At 36.2% G+C, this 17355-nt stretch overlaps 1 protein-coding gene across 1 annotated transcript in view; it reads right to left on the reverse strand.

The window, feature by feature from the left end:
- The window catches only part of LOC128009701 (netrin receptor UNC5D-like), a 159525-nt gene that overhangs the window by 30996 nt on the left and 111174 nt on the right, over window positions 1-17355 (reverse strand). The window contains exons 5-8 of the mRNA XM_052592966.1: window positions 5649-5829; window positions 2444-2611; window positions 630-794; window positions 99-131 (exon numbers count right to left, since the gene is read on the reverse strand). Coding sequence (XP_052448926.1) covers window positions 99-131; window positions 630-794; window positions 2444-2611; window positions 5649-5829 — 547 coding nt within the window. The remainder of the gene's footprint in view (window positions 1-98; window positions 132-629; window positions 795-2443; window positions 2612-5648; window positions 5830-17355) is intronic.

The following is a 17355-nucleotide window of genomic DNA, read 5'->3' on the forward strand; positions in this document are numbered from 1 at the left end:
GAAAAGAAGTACAACATTAACATTAGTTAACACTTATTTTGTTGTTTTATTCCCTCATCTGTACAGTAATTATGAATTCACATGGGGGAGTAACTCACTCTGAGGCTTAACATCATGCATCAGCTTCCCATCTGCAGGGAAAAAGACACAGAACAAGAGAAAGAGAGAGAGAAAGGGAGAGAGAATTACAGTCCATCCCTGTTATACTTTTTACAGATGTGCTATCTGATTCACATCACGGGTAGATGTCCAACTGCAGGCTGTGCCAACATCAGCTGTGAATAGTGTTGCTCGTCATTGTTGCCATGGGAAGCTACTGGCAGATGGTTTTGGATCACTTAGGCTGCAGGATGTTTCCATCCTTCATTAAAGAGGAGAAATCTGAGAGGGTTCTCATCATAACAGCTACGAGGGAGATACTGAGAGCGAAACGGGGCATGATGCCTTGACTTTCATCCACTTTTAGCAGACAATTATCACAGTTCCCAAAATCTCGCAATTCACACACTTGAGCTTTGTGTCAAGGACCAAGTGAGCAATAGCATGACCAACAAGTGATGATGATGCCATTGTTGTCATCGATGAAATGATGGTGTTTATGACATATTACGCCATTTGCTCATACTCACTTTGTGTACACAGTCCTCCCGTGCAGTTCTCCGTGCTTTGACTTTCTCCCTCACACAACTTGCCTCTGTGACGAGGCGGTGGAGCATTGCACTCCCTCCATCTCTGCCTCTCACACTGCGCACTACACATCGTCCATTCGCTCCACTCTTCCCAGACTCCATCCACTGCAGGGCACACAATGGCGTTGCTTTTTAAAGAAGGTGAACAGCTGCTCTGTGCATTAACTGCACTAGGCAATGATTTCTAGAGACTTCATAAATGTAATTAAAAGTGATTTAATGGTCCAACTCTTGACCATACTGGCAGGGTTACACACATTAAACAAACACATTTTAAGCCAACTGATCAAATTCTCAATATTATCTGTATCTTGGTCAAAATTTTAATTTGTTCTTCATTTTATTTTCAAGCTATAAAAAGATATTGCTTAAATTATTTAAGTGTTCAAATGTTCGGGTTCAAGAAGGTTTTAAATATTAATAAAAATAATAATACATTTATTCAGCAAGGACACATTAAACTGATCACAAAAGCGACATACAATGTTACTACAAAAGATTTATAGTTCAAATGGGGTTCTTTTAACCTTTCTATTCAAAGAATACTGGAAATAAATTGATCATGGTTTCCACAAAAATATTGGTTTTCAACTGTGATAATAAGAAATGTTTCTTGAGTATCAAAGCAGCATTTTAAAATTATTTCTGAAGGATCATGTGGCACTGAATAATAATGGCTGTTGAAAATCCAGCTTTGGCATCATAGGAATACATTACATTTTAAAATATACTATAAAATAATTATTTTAGATTTTAATGATATTTTACAATATTATTGTTTTTACAGTATTTGTGATCAAATAAATACAGATTTGATGAACACAAGAGACTTTAAAAACAGTAAAAAAAAAAAAAAAAAAAACATTTGTAAGGTAGTGTAATACTGTAACAAGCTGAATATGCAAAGGCATTTATGTCACTCATAATGTTTAGCTGCACTTCCACATTATGTGAATAAAATAAATACTGTGATATTTACCCAATTGGACAGATGCTTAAGAGGTTTTAGAAAATAAGAATTGTATTATAAATAATTAATCAATATAGTATATTGTGTCATTTAATTAACAATTGATAAATAACTGACCAATGTAATAGTCACAACTATTCTCAACTAATTACTGGTATGATTTTTAATCAAAGGAATTAATTTTTGAACCACAACCTAAAATCCATTTGAGAATAATATGAACATGTTTCCTGTTTATTTTAATTAAAACAAAATATTAATTAAAATAAAATACTTTGTTTCTTAATTGTCATCACATAAACTCTATGCATGATTAATTAAGAATTAAACAAATTAAATGTGTCTAACTCGTTTGAAGCCTAACTGTTCACAAATTATTAAATAAAATGAAAAGATTAACATTTATTATGCAAACCAAAAAGTAATCATGTATTGTCAGATCAAAAACGCATATTCACAAATTATTTAAATATCACGAAGACAAGAAAATTTCAACATAAATAACTTCTCTAATAAAAATTACTCTAATTAGTGATTATTTATTCATTCTCATGTGAGAACAAAAGGTCTAATTTACATACATGAAGTAAAGTCTCAGTAATATCCATAATAACACCCTTACATTGAATTATTATAGAACAGAAAATGTACTACAATGTCTGATGTATTATGAAAGTAAAACATGGCTTTTAAGTGCTACGCTGACACCAAAATCTACACTGAGCTTGGATGCTGGAAGACAAGCTGCACCTCGGGGGTGTGTTGGGGTTGATAAGCATCTTACCTGGGCAGAGTGCATTGCAGGTGATCTTCTGCACGGACATGCCCTCACAGAACGCTCCTCCATTCAGAGGAGCAGGGTTAGTGCAGGTCCGAGATCGCTTCTGAACTCCTCTCCCACAGTTCACGCTGCAAGGAGACCACTCTGTCCACAGAGACCATCCACCATTCACTGCAGAAATAAAGAGATCTTCCACTGAATAAGACAAGAACTGAGCTTGAGAGACAACCTTTCCCTCACCCTGCCAGAAAAAACACCCAGAGGTCAGGATGACTAACAGGCTAAAGCAAAATCTTTTCTTACATCTGTGCTTTGACTTTTTGTAGTCTAGCTTTGATATGTCTTCGCTGTACAACCAGCAATACAACCAATATTAACACCAAGGTCACATAGCAGGATAACAGAACAGAGAACAGAATGCTAAATTTGAATAGTACCATACAGCTGATAACCACAGCTATCCAAGGATTGTTGCATTTTAATAATCATTTATTATTAAGATGAATGAAGGCAAGTTGACCCTTCCAATATGGCAGACGGCTTACAGAAACAGTTGCTAATGAGGCATCTACCTATACATATTTATGGCTGTGATATGTAGGGACAAACATTTGAATTAGACACACTAACACCCCTGTTACATGACACAAATCACTATATAATTAAATTAGTTTAAAATCAGATGAAACCGCTTCGACATTCCCAAGAAGATTAACGAGAAAAACTGGAGAAACATTGTGCTATGAATGTACACTTTAGAATTAAATCCCCAAATCACCATCCATACAAGCATTTACCATGGATGAACTGTAGTAACACTAATTGTATTAACCATGGTGTTTTTTCAGAAATGTGGTATATTCGTATTTAATACTAAAATATTATAAATGTATATTGTTTAAAATGTATTGGCGGAGGCAGAGTAAGAGAATGTAATTAATTTATATTCAAACTATGACAGTGTCTTTATGTGTGTAGTTTTTACCTGAATTTACTGTTTTTAAAACAGATACAGTTTTATAGAAATCTTAACCATAGTTACATTTTCTCATAAGATTGTCCTTCTATGTTTTTTTTATTGGTTTTGACAAGGTGAATCATCTGATTCTCTTATCAGCCATTTCGGTTGAAGGGGCGTGTCCATAATTTTATAGAGGCAGAGTGCATTTACAATAAACAAATCAACAATCCAACCCTCTCCATTAATTTTGTACTGCGGGAAATAATACATTCTGACTTAAAACAACTACTTATAACAATAAACAGAACAACGTCTACAATCTGCTATGTGACAAGGTCCTAGAACTACTTTTTTATAAGCGGCCTAAAAAAAGAGAGTTTAAGGGCACAAAATTAGAGTGCAACATATCATATTACTCTGAGAACTACACCTACTGGAAGCAAGCTACTGTCTGTATGTGTGTGTGTGTGTGTGTGTGTGTGTGTGTGTGCACGCTACAATAATTGTAGGCAGTACCGCTTTAGAAAGGCTGTTAAATACCTTTATAAAATAAACTACCTGTATAAAATAAACTATATAAACTAACATGTATTCCTTCAGAACTATAACTTCTCACACTTACCCATCACCGTCTTCAAACCTTCACCTTCTGGGCCCTATTTTAACTATCTAAGCGCATGGTCTAAAGCGCATGGTTCAGGTGCACTCAGGGTGTGTCCGAATCCACTTTTGCCAGTTAAACGACGGGAAAACAATCGCCACGTCTGGGTGCATGATCGAAATTGGTTGTCCCTATTCCCTTGTCCCTAATGGGTGTTTTTTGGGTGTAACGTGCAATAACCCAATCCTAGTCTCATCTCCCATTCTCTTTAAGAGCCAGTTCTGCTTGTGCCATGACGGATTTGCTACTCACATGGCGGAATTGGCAAGTGCAAAGACAGGACGTGTCTCCAGAAAGGAATAGAGCTACTCGTGCATGAGCAAATATGTAGCCTAATTCTAATACATGCAATGACTATCCATTATAACATGTAGGTATTTTATATTTATATAGCCTACACAATAATATTATTTTACATTGTAATCATTAATTTTTTTATATTTGGCATGTTTGTGTGCTGTTATGCATCCCTGTGTGTGTAATAAGCAGTATTTTCGTACGTTGTGGACCCGCCTATACTAACGCACTATTTAAATAACAAAGAAAAAACGTTGCGCCAGACTTCAGACCAGGTTTGAGCTGGACAATGGAGCAGTCTATTTTCAGTTCCTCAAAATAGCAACTGGATAGTGGTAGTCACTGGAAGGTATCTTCACTAGTTTGAATTGTTTTGTAGTGTGTATGAATCTCAGCAAACCTCTTAAAGTAAGCTAAACTTTGTTTAGGTGAAAATATTATAGCTTTATATGGAATGGAGCTTGTGTAAATATTTACACAATAAATATTTACACAAGCTCCAGTCTGGATCCAGAACACCTGAGAAGAGATGATGCTGACCCCTCAGAGGACCCCAGATGATGCTAACCCTGAATCAACAAACAGAACTAATTAATAATGCATCATATAATAATTGCTGTTAATAATGTTCATTGTCTGGCTGACTACGTCTTGTATTAATTTTTCTGAAAAAATCCTGTCATACGTGCACAAACTGACAATCACCACTTATAAGCTACTACTAAATATTGTAGAAACCTAATTTTCTGTAAAGTTGCTTTTGTAATAATTTGCATCGTAAAAAGCACTATACAAATAAACTTGAACTGAATTTAATTGAATAGCTTTACACATACTGTATAGTTTAAATTCTTCTATATTTTAAGTGTCAATCATATACAGTATAACTCAGCTTAAAAAAAGTTCACTCAACAAATTATCTATTTTTCATTCAAACACGTAATTCCAAACAGATGTTTTTGTGTGTGTGTCTGTGTGAGTGTGTGTTTCAACTGTTTTTCCATAATTAAATCTGATGAGATCCAAAAAACATTGAACCCCACTGACTTTTTTTGTATTAACAAAACTAACAGATTAAAGTCATGAGGGTGAGTAAACAATAGTTCACGTGAAAAGTGAAAATTATCATTAAGAGGTATAGAACTTAACGAGTTAACAGGTAAAATGTGATAATTAATGACTTCAGAGCCCTGTTGCAAACAGAGAGCTGTTTAATAGTAGTATGTTTAGCAAAGATGAGGAGACAGCACAACAAGTCAATGAAGCATACAGTATGAGTGTCATCTTACCAAACACAACTACAGTAGCTGTAGCACTGCGTCTTTTTGCAACAATGTTACTGGCGAGGCAGGTGTAGTTGCCAGAGTCAGAGAGCCTGGCTTCACTGATGATCAGATTGTGGTCAGCACGAGTGTCAATGTTATCGTCTCCAAAGGAGCTAACCAATTCTTCATTTTTCAACCACTCCACCTGACAAAAAGAAAAGCATTTATTTATCAAAGCTGTACAAACAAAAGAGATACCAGTTTTTACACTCAGTTAGAATAGTACAAATTTGCTGAAGGCATAGTTTAAAAGTCAAAGTACACCCTTTGAAAAACTTGAAGTACAACTCATGTACTCAATTACAGTAATATGTTAATACAGGGGCTATTCGGCTGTCACCCATGAAAGTGGGACAGGAGGTCAGAGCCACTTCAAAACATTTTGAACTCAGTAAAACAAGGTATCGGAAAATGTTTGGATCAGTTTTGCAAGTGATGTTAGTGGAGGTTGTTACCTGTGAAGTGAGTGTATGGTGGAGAAGAGGCTGTTGAAACTGCTTCATATTTCAGCACAGTAATTACTAATTAATTACGAACAGCTCTGATATACGGCCCTCAGGGAGCAGATATATAACGTCGCATCACTGACTGTGAATTCAGTCAAACCCACACATTCACAACACAACGACAAACCAGACACACCTATAATCACTTTGAATTTGTTTCTGACACCAACCTTTGATAGCAAAGACAGGTCAATCAAAATGTCTGCAACTACTTTAGTTTTCATCTTTGGTATTCAATGAGCATAAAACTCAAAACAACTTTCAAATCTATCAACATACTGACATACTGCTTGAGACTTACTAATATAAAAATTATAACTTCATATAATATAAATAAACTTCATTTGGAGCACTACTTCTGCACAATGCACATTTCTTAATATTAAGCCTAAAATGTGTTTTAATGTCACTATACTGATGAGGATTTTATGAACTTTGAATAATACTGGTCTTTAAATGCAAGATATAAGTGTACCTGAAGTATAGAATAGTTCCACATTAGCACAATCAAATATACTTTTTAATATATATTTAGTTGTACTTCAGCAATACTTCTGCACAGTTAAAGTACATTAAGTACAAAATTTGTTTTTCCAATTTAGCAGACCAGTTTAGTATACTAAAAAATACATAAATATGTAAATGTATTTGTTGCATACCTATCATGAAATAAATTTATTTCAAATACATTTTAGCATATTTATTTTTTACTAGAATAGAATAGAATAGAATAGCCGTTATTGACATTGCACTGTGGAGGTACAAATGGAATTTAGGGTGCTCCCCACCCAACAAGAAAAACAAGGAACAACAAACATCAAGACAAAAGGCAAAACAGGCTAAATGAGCAATGTTCTCTCATTAAAATAATAAAAATATATACAAGCATAATGTAAAAAAAAAAAAAATTATATATGTACATAAAGAATAAATACATATATATACATCCTCCCTCCTGACATTTAGAATCAAACATTCTGTTTTTTGCTACTGCACCTTTAAGACTTGCATGTGAAAAAGTCATCTGCTGTGACTGGATAATCTCTTATCAGAATGAGATCCATATTAGATAAAAAATTAACCGAGGTACTACGGTTTATTTATTGCAACAGATTCTTGCTTGGGAACCCTTGCAAGAACTTGGCAGATCGGACTTACTCCAGTCATGAGAATAACAGACAATGAGCTGGAGAGTGTGGGCAACACAAAGTGTCTGCTTTTGTGGAAAATGGTCCAATCTTTCAAGTAATTCGAGGACTGCCAAGTTCTCAGGGTGAGTATACTGCTGTAATGCTACAGTGAGTTGTGGTTCTAACGCTATTAAGCTCAATTGCTCAACTGCAGAAATCCAAGAGCTGTGGAATCACAGATCCGACCACTAACCCTTTTCTATGTCTCAATTTGTGCAATAGAAATCCCTATTAACTCAACATTTTTCTGTAAGAGGTCAGTATCTATTCTACTTAACCTTTTTTTATGATGTTTAGGATAACAAGCACTATTTAGTGTGATTTTTCAACCTATTTAAATTATATTTGTATTTGTGCCTCAAATTTTGGTACAGTGTCTTGCTCTTATATGACACCATCAAGTATACATTAATTTACTCCTCTCTTGAAAATAATATGACATAATCTATGGTGTGAGCACTATAATTAAATTTAGCAATTCCTATTGATTAATTTATTCCCACTGTATGTCAACATAACTTATCCCTAGCATAGATTAGCTTAATATCAAACAGGATTTAGAGTGTGTGTGATTGTGTGTTTCGTAAGAGGGTGATTAATAATTTAATTCCAGTGTTACTTTAATATATGAACATGGCTGATTTTCCTTTTAGTTGTACTGTATCTACACAATTCAAAATACAACATCCTTGGCATTTAATGTTCCAATATATTACTGGCAATCAATATATCAAGATATCATAAACATCATGAACTGCACATCTGGGAAAGAAAATTTGCTAAATAAATAATCTTGGCACTATAATTCCAATGGACAGTTCAAGTGATCCTTGTAATCCAAGTCATCTGTTAAATTAATCCCTCAGTCTCAATCCACAATTTTTCTTTTCGCACAGACTTTTTGTTCTTATATTCTCATCAACTCAATTACAAATGTCACAATTCCAGTTTATTTTCCAATTCTAGAGCTTTTAAATCTCTTGATACACTCTGTTGGTCAATCACAGTAAAAGCAACCACAAGCACAAAGCACAGGGTTGTCCCTTTCTGCCTCCTCTCCTGAACTCACAACCACATTACCCTTCTTCCCAGATCAGCTTTAACTCACCTAAAGACAATAGGCGTTTCTCAATGTCAAGGATACTTCCTTGGTAGGACTGATCCTTCAAAGTCACTTCCTTCAGAGGCTAGGTGAGAGTCCTCTTTAGCATACAGAGAACAGGTAAATGGAACAGGCTAGCAAGTGCACGTAATTGCGTCATTACGTCAGTGAAAAGGTCCGTTTTGTAAGGGAAACAGGTCAATTTAGCTCAAAGGGAATCATTTAAGATTTTAAAGGGAATTTGAACAGAATCACTGTTTCACGGCTGGTCACGGAGACGCCCTGCGATTCAGTGAACTAGCCGTTTAACATCAAATCTGCGCTGGATACTAATATCCAAACTATAGTGAAACACTATCAATTAGCACAGTAACAAGATCGGCAGCCTAAGACATTAACTTGTAAGCACAAAACACAAGATACTTCTCTTTTCAATGTGAATAAGGCTTTATTAGATAAATCTAAGACATATAAACTAATCTAACACATAAACGCACGCACACACACATTCACACAAGTTGCAGGAAGATCGAAAGTTAGAGAAAGATGAGTTTAAGAGAATGGAAATATGGAATCCCAAGTTTACAGCAATACGTTAAATTGCATAGACATGAACAACCATCAATCACGTAATTAGCCCTTGCATTGAGTTCCTCAATGTGACTAAAATTATATTAGATACACCAGCACAACAAATATCTGGGGATACGTTGCCTTAGTTTCCTGTGAAAGGGACTCCCGTTGAAAGGGGTATCCCGGTGTCGCTGATTGGCTGGAAGTTCAGTTGGCTGAAGTGACGTCTTGGGGAGCCCGTGCTGGGGCGTTGGCTGAAGCTGGAGTTGTGTGGCTGGTCGGAGTTCAAACGCGCAGACGAGGTCGACGTTACAAAACTTAACTCAGAACACGAAACTCTCAAACGGAAAAGAAAAGAAATAAAGTTTGACGAGACTAGGTTGTGTTCCTTCTCATTGTGGCATAAGTAGCAGCAGGCAGGCACGCTGGAACCGCGCTCGAAGAACCATGATGACTAACCACATGGCTAGATGCTGCAAGCTAAAGCTAGGTAGCAAAGCTACAAGCTAAGAGCAGGCATGACTGATAGCACGAGCAAGGCTGGAACTAAAAGCAGACTAAAAGCCGACATGGCTAATAGCAGCAGGCAGACTAGAACTAAAAGCAAAAATTTAATCGTATCCAAAGTATTTAAACTTTCCTGTTGGCCACCCCTCAAATGTTGCCTTGACCAATCAGATATGTTCTTGGGGTGGGTATCATAAATCATTTGTTTATCTTACCAAGCATGTGGTTCTTGCCTCACAGGGTCTAATTTTGGACATGATTCCTATAACATGATTATGATATATTTTGTAAATAAATGATTGTCAGGACAATATCAAGCAAGAAAATGCGATTATTTCAATACTAGACATGACTAGGTATCCTATAGTTATCAAAAGACATACACAATAAGTGATTATACATGATAGTCAAATGTGTGGGTTACACGTAAATGAATATGGAGTTAAGCAATGGAATGATTCATTCATAAGTCTTTTTTGAGTTCATTCTGGTCCATATATAATGTATAAAAAGGGTTTCTTTGCCATTCTCTGGCAAAGGACTTTTCTGTGAAGACAAAGGTTTAAAGCCCTTCCCCCTTAGGAATTTCAGTCTGGTTCTTCTGGGTGGGGGGAAGTCAATGCAAGTATTTAACTTGATCTCCTGGGTTTACATGTGATGTCCAGCGTTGCATTTCAATCACGAACAATAAATTTGACAATCTCTTCTTCGAATTAAAATTGTTAATAATTGTTCTATTGGTGTTAATGTTGAAAGCTGTTGTGTGAACAAGTTGGTTGGTTGGTTATCTTGCTTGGTTCTTGTGGCACTAGAACTGATTTATGACTTCCTGAGGAATTCAGCTCATGTTTCAATGCACACAACTCTGATAGACTCTTTGATTTGTCTGATTCGACTCATTTCTGCTACAGTTTGAATAACACTGTGAATGGTATCATTAAATTACTTTGGACAACTTAACTTATAAAATAAATGCCGTTGACGCAACCAATTGTTAAATGACAGGTCCGGTTCAGTTAACCATTTGAATTTGTATAATTTACAATACTGTACTGGCATTTAAACGTCAAACTTTGTTTGGTAAAGTAAATAAAAACCGTTAACGCTCCGACTACGTTAATGTTCGACATTTTTTAATTTCTGAACTAACGTTAGATTGCAAAGCTGCGCGCATAGGATTGTGGGTGATTTGAGAGCGCGAAGGATACACATGTGCATCCTTTCCTGTGTATGGGATATTCTTCAAACGAAGGACTCAGTCCTTGGTTGAAATTCCGAGGATCCTCGACATTGGAACAGTCCTTCGACGGATGTTGATGACGTAGCATCCTCGAAATACTGGCTTCCGAGGATCCTTCCTTGACATTGAGAAACACCTAGAGACAGGATACCACCCAGCTGCAACAGGTCTGTAATAGGCTTGTTAGATCATGAGGGTCATCACTTAATTTCATGATGGCTGGAACAGGTGAGCACTGAGCTATTGCTCTTTGAGTCTAAAAACTCCTGATGCATATTACGAGTAATTACCATAATTCCTCAAATAAAAACCGGTAGTCAAATAAACGCCTGGCCTCTTATAGTGGCCGGGGGCGTGGTCAACAAGGACAAACAAAGGCTGGTCTTAAATAAAGGACGGGTGAAAATGTGTGCAGCAGAGCCAGATAACGAATGTACACGCCCACTGCCGGAGCGTTTCTCGTTCTCGCGTCAAAACGGTGATTCAGCGTGAAGCAGACTGACACAGAGCACATCTGAACTGAACTGGTTCTTTTGGTGATTGATTCTGAACTGATTCTGTGATAATGTTATGATCTCTGTCCACTGGAATGCTATCGCTTTTGATTTAAAATCGGTTATTTAAAACAATTAATTATCAAACAGATGGAATTAGAAATGAAGGCCTGCCTCTAATAAAAGCCTGCCTCAAATAAAAGCATGTTACCTTCTGCAGTTCAGGTAAATAAAGGCCCCGTCTTTTATTTGAGGAATTACGGTAGGGAAAAAAGCAAAAGAAAGCTAAAGCAACTGTTTCATTGAAGTATCAACTTTGTCCCAGGGGTTTCCCCAAATATTCCTCAGGAAAAAAATATTTGAATGATGATTGTCATGCAGTAAGAGTATAAAGCTATAAATATTTATCAGCTCAGATCATTTGGCCTTGGATGAATTTGATTTGAGCTCATGATGAAATATCTGGATTTTGACTGCAAAGGCTGGTGTTTGACAAATCTGAGCACAGCCTAAGACATTTTAAGAGTGCCTCTAAACCTTTTAGATGCAAAGATCCACATACAGAAAGAGATTTAAATCTCCATTTATACAAATAAGATACTAAAGAGACATTGTGTTATTTTAATTTCCTCTTAAAGCTTTTCCAAGTCAATAGCAAGAAAAGAAAACAGTAAAAAGGAATGTGAATATATTTCACAGAACGTTTTGGGAGCAAAATCTCTCTCCAAATGAAGACTATGCCACAGTAGCATAACTCAGAGTGCATAATCTCATTAAAAAGATTTTTATGATAACAGCAGTCTAGACCAACGATGTAGAGAGGCTTAAGCAGCTCTCTAGGGAAACTCATTTACATTTACAGTTTAGCTCTAAAACAGGAAACTAGTTCTTTTTCTAAAAGGTCATTTCAGTGTTTTTTGTTCGAGCTGTTATTACCAAAGTGCTGAGAAGCACCCCACACATAGATACAGTATCATGTCACTGTATAATTCACCACTCAGACATCAATACTGCTAATATTCGAAAGGACAACACACCCTTTTAAGGGAATAGATTACCCCTAAATTAAAGTCATCATTATTCATGTAATTCCATGTAATTCTTACCCCATGACATTTTCTTTCTTACATAATATCAGCAACTGCACCAAATTTGTAAGATTTGTACCAGGTTGGACCCCTTTTTGCTTTCAGAACTGCCTTAATTCATTGTGGCATAGATTCAACAAGGTGTAGGAAACATTCCTCAGAGATTTTGGTCCATATTGACATGACAGCATCACGCAGTTGCTGCAGATTTGTTGGAAGCACATCCATGATGCGAATCTCCCGTGCCACCACATCCAAAAGCTGCTCTGATGGATTGAGATCTGGTGACTGTGGAGGCCATTTGAGTAAAGTGAACTCATTGTCATGTTCAAGAAACCAGTCTGAGATGATGTGTGCTTTGTGACATGGTGCATTATACTGCTGGAAGTATCCATTGGAAGATGGGTACACATGAGTCATAAAGGGATGGACATGGTCAGCAACAATACTCAGGTAGGCCGTGGCATTTAAACGATGCTCAATTGGTACTAAGGGTCCCAAGTGCATGGTTGTAGCCAGCTATGAGGTCACCGAGGTCCGGACCTCTGTAAATTTTCCATGTTCGGAAAAAAAATGTGTTCTCTGATTGACAAATTTGCTTCTCCTCATATGAATGTCTGCATGTATAATTCAGAATATTTTTCATCCGTGGTATAAAAATGATCGCTGCGAGATGCTTCTGAAGTGAACGAGTCGTCAGAGTGTTATGAGTGACAGCGCTAGACGCAGCCTCCGTGTTGCCAGATCCAACTATTATAAGCGTTTTTTGACTTGTCTTTCCACTTAATTTAACACTTTAGAAAGATAATGAAGTAGGAAGTTGCGGTTTACAGTCAGTGATAACATTATCTTATCTAATTTCCAAAATATTTTAAATAATTTAGGTTTATTTTATTTATTTATAGGTTTTTGTTTATTTTAATAGCAACATCTGGCAACAATGCATCGCCAGCATTAGTCTGGCAGTTATTAAATAAGGCAGCAACTATTTTCACTAAGTGCAAATAGCAGCATTTTTTTGTGATATGCTATTCACATTAAGTGCAAATATTTATATATCATTTATATTTATACTTACTGCAAATAGTGGCAATTATCTGCACCTCAGTATTGTAGTACATTATAAAACAGTATGCAATAATAACTTATTAAGTCTAATTTAATGGATGTCACCTTATTGGGACAATAAAGCCCCCCCTACACCTACCCTTAACTTTTTGATTTACTTAATTTTCATTAAAAATAAATGGTTATCTGATGTGGTTTGAAATTTGAAAAGGGAGAAAAAAATTTGCGTCGATCACGCCAAAATATGTATGACACACGCTTGGTAATATGAATATGAATGTTTGCATGAATAATGAACAACTGATAAAATTATCCACCCCATAAATATAGTATTAACAAATTTTGATGCAATAAATAGGGTATAGTTTAAAAATGAGCATCCCTCCAAAAACATCTACATTTCTGTTTCTTTTCAAGTGTTAAGAGTATATAATTTGTTATATTTATAGGGGTTATTATAGCACAATTCTATAATAAGGGGGATATTATAGAAAACTATAAAAAAGAAAATATAATAATATAAATAAAGAAAATATCCCCCACAGCATTACACCACCACCACCACCAGCCTGAACCATTGAGACAAGGCAGGATGGATCCATGCTTTCATGTTTTTTACGCCAAATTCTGACCCTACCAACTGAATGTTGAAGCAGAAATTGAGACTCATCAGACCAGGCAACATTTTTTGAATCTTCTACTGTCCATTTTCCTCCGTTTCCTATTCTTAGCTCACAGATGCAGCACCCGGTAATGTTCAACGTGTTGTGTTTTCAGAGATGGTTTTCTGCATACCTTGGTTGTAACAAGTGGTTTTTTGAGTTACTGTTGCCTTTTTTTAATCATCTCTAACCAGCCTGCCCATTCTACTTTGACCTCTGACATCAACAATCCTTTTTTCTCCACACAACTGCTGCTCACTGGATATTTTCTCTTTTTTGGACCATTTTCTCTAAACCCTAGAGATGGTTGTGCGTGAGAGTACCTGTAGATCAGCAGTTTTTGAAATACTCAGACCAGCCCATCTGGCACCAACACATTCAAAGTGCACTTAAATCCCCTTTCTTCCCCATTCTGATGCTCGGTTTGATCTTCAGCAAGTTGTGTTCACCACATCTAGATGCCTAAATGCATTGAGTTGCTGCCATGTGATTGGCCGATACCGATACTTGAGAACCAGTCAGTCTGTTGTTCGTTATCTGGCTCGGCTGGGTGTTCACCTTCAGTTCTCTCTTCACAGCAGTTCAGTCAGTGTACTGTTTGAGTACATGAATTACTCTGGGATATTGGTTTGTTTGAACTCAGAGGGAGTGTCAGCCACATTCAAAAAGTTAACAGCTTAAAGGTGCCATCTGTCATGTCTGGCAAAAAAATCAAGTCATACTCCACATTCCATACCAGATGGGGGGAGTATGCCTCAATAAAGTGAATTGGTCTACTCTAGAGTAACAAACGAGAAACGGCATAGTCTCTATGCTCCGCCCCTACCTTCACAACAACCCTACAGCCATAGCCGAAGCCTAAGGCCGGTGACACACTGGCTGCGTGGCGTGAGCGATGCTGCTGTAGAGGGAGACCGTTGACAGACCAGGCTCATGTCTTCATTACAACAATATATACTTTTGTTTACACACCTACGCCTACTGATAAAGGATACCGTCAAAAGTATTGACGGCGAAATAGATTATGTTTGACAGGTGCAATGTTTGAAAATCGATAATTATGTATTTATTTATTTTATTTATTACCTTTATATCTGAATTTATGTCAACCTATAGACTTTCAAATATCAAAATATCAGGAATTCATATGTATTTGTGTACAAAATGACATTTAAACACATTTTCCTATTATATTTTGCCTGGAAAAGCTTCCAACAAGCGCGCGTGTTGCGGTAAAAATAGGCGTCGGTTCTATTTCTAGCAAGCAAGCGTTTGCCGCGCGGCTCGAGCAGGCGGTCTGTAAGCTCTAACCTGTTAACATGGGAGCCGAATTAAAAACCGACACGCCACGCGGCTGAGACGCTTGCGCCACGCATCCAGTGTGTCGCTGGCCTAAGAGGAAGTTTTGCCTCCAGAGGAACGTTGGGTGATGACAAGTGATTTTGAAACATGACATCTTCAAGCTACTCCCCTTCACCTTTACCAGTGAATATGTTCATATTCGTTTTGTTCATATTACATTTTGAATTATATATACACATTATTCGAATTAAATTAATTTGACAGACAGCATTCTGTCAACATCATTGGTCAACATCAGACTGCTGATGTTCCAAAGATAAACGGAGGTCTTACGGGTTTGGAACAACATGAGGGTAAGTTATTAATGACATAATTTTGCTATTTGGGTGAACTAACCCTTTAAGTAAATAAACAATAATGTCCCCATCTTTTACTCTCGCAATGAGCTTATTATATTAGTTTGCTACATTAGTAGGACCCTATGATTTCCATGATGCTGAAAACACTGAATACTCAATAAAAGAATGATATTGTTGTGTTTTTGAAAGTTTTTATTTTGTTAGGGTTAATAATAAACATCACCATCGTGATTATAACCAGTACTAGGTTTGTGAATTAGCAGAATTTGAACAAGGACTTTAAAACGCTTAACACAAGTAACACTTCATGAGGCTTAATGTACCAAGACATAAGCCAAAAATGTGGCTCATGTCCTCTCTTATGTCCTCTCCTCCCATATAAAACAATGCTTAATGTACCGAGGCAGTGAAATTACTATCATAATATGTGCAGAAAAACTGATGAACCCAAAAATATTAACTTTAAATACTTAATGCTTAAGTATTTTCTGTATTACAATTTTCTAAAGGGAGGAAAATTCTTTGCGTGTATTTAAACGTGCTGTGTTAATGTTCTGGGCTTATCTGCATGTCTTTTAGTATTACTGTCGTGCTACATTAAACCAGCATTTTAAAATTCTACAAACCTGTTCACAAGCTTCCAGGGATTTAATTTGAGTGGTCTGTAAAAATAAATATAAAATACAGTGTGTGTGTGTGTCTGTCTGCTGAATGTGATCCATAGAGAAAAAAGTTTGTCTGAGTGCTAAAAAGGTTGTCTGTGTGTGCACACAGCGTGATCTGTGTGAGTGACTAAATGTGTGCGTGAGATACAGTGAAGACATTAGTTTAGAACTCTTCTAATTTTTATTTTTTTAAACATAGAGAGTGTGTTTATTTGTGCAATGAAAACCTACCAGCAATGTTAAGATGATTTTAATACATTAGAATGAGTACGTTACAATATAAATTTATTAGAACATGTACATTATTATTTATGGGCTTAAAAATAAGATGCAAACAGAATACTTTGCCTGGTGGGGAGGTTAAAATTTAGTGCAGTCCCGTATCGTGGACTCTGTATCATGATACATATCGTATCGTGACTTTGCTGGTGATACACAGCCCTAGTGACCCACAACCTCCGATTCTCCTCTGTGGTGAAATATACTTCATCATTAAAACGTTTCCAAAAAAAGAAATGTATTGACTTTTGTCAGCTTTTTGAACAAACTTTATTTGGATAATATATTATATGATGGCTGAAGCAACAGCGAGCGTCCAGTCGGCGACACTGTTTTCACGCTAAATTCAAGCGTAAATTCAGGCAAATTCTAGAAAAAAAAAAAATATATATATATATACATAAAGTATAAAATATATAAACACATAAAGTTTACTGTTAAGTGCACTGATGTCAGACTCATTTTGAATAAAGTTTATTTTTAAATTGTTAAATATCCTGCCTCCACTACATTGGCCTATGTTTGTCACATCATAAGTGTTTGATCAGCACATTTGAATTATCATTGCAAAAAATGTGTTTATGTATATATATTCTGTTTATGTATGCTATATACTGTATTTTACTTACAGTACCA

This window comes from Carassius gibelio, chromosome A5 (genome assembly GCF_023724105.1).
Source record: "Carassius gibelio isolate Cgi1373 ecotype wild population from Czech Republic chromosome A5, carGib1.2-hapl.c, whole genome shotgun sequence".
Lineage (NCBI taxonomy): Eukaryota > Metazoa > Chordata > Actinopteri > Cypriniformes > Cyprinidae > Carassius > Carassius gibelio.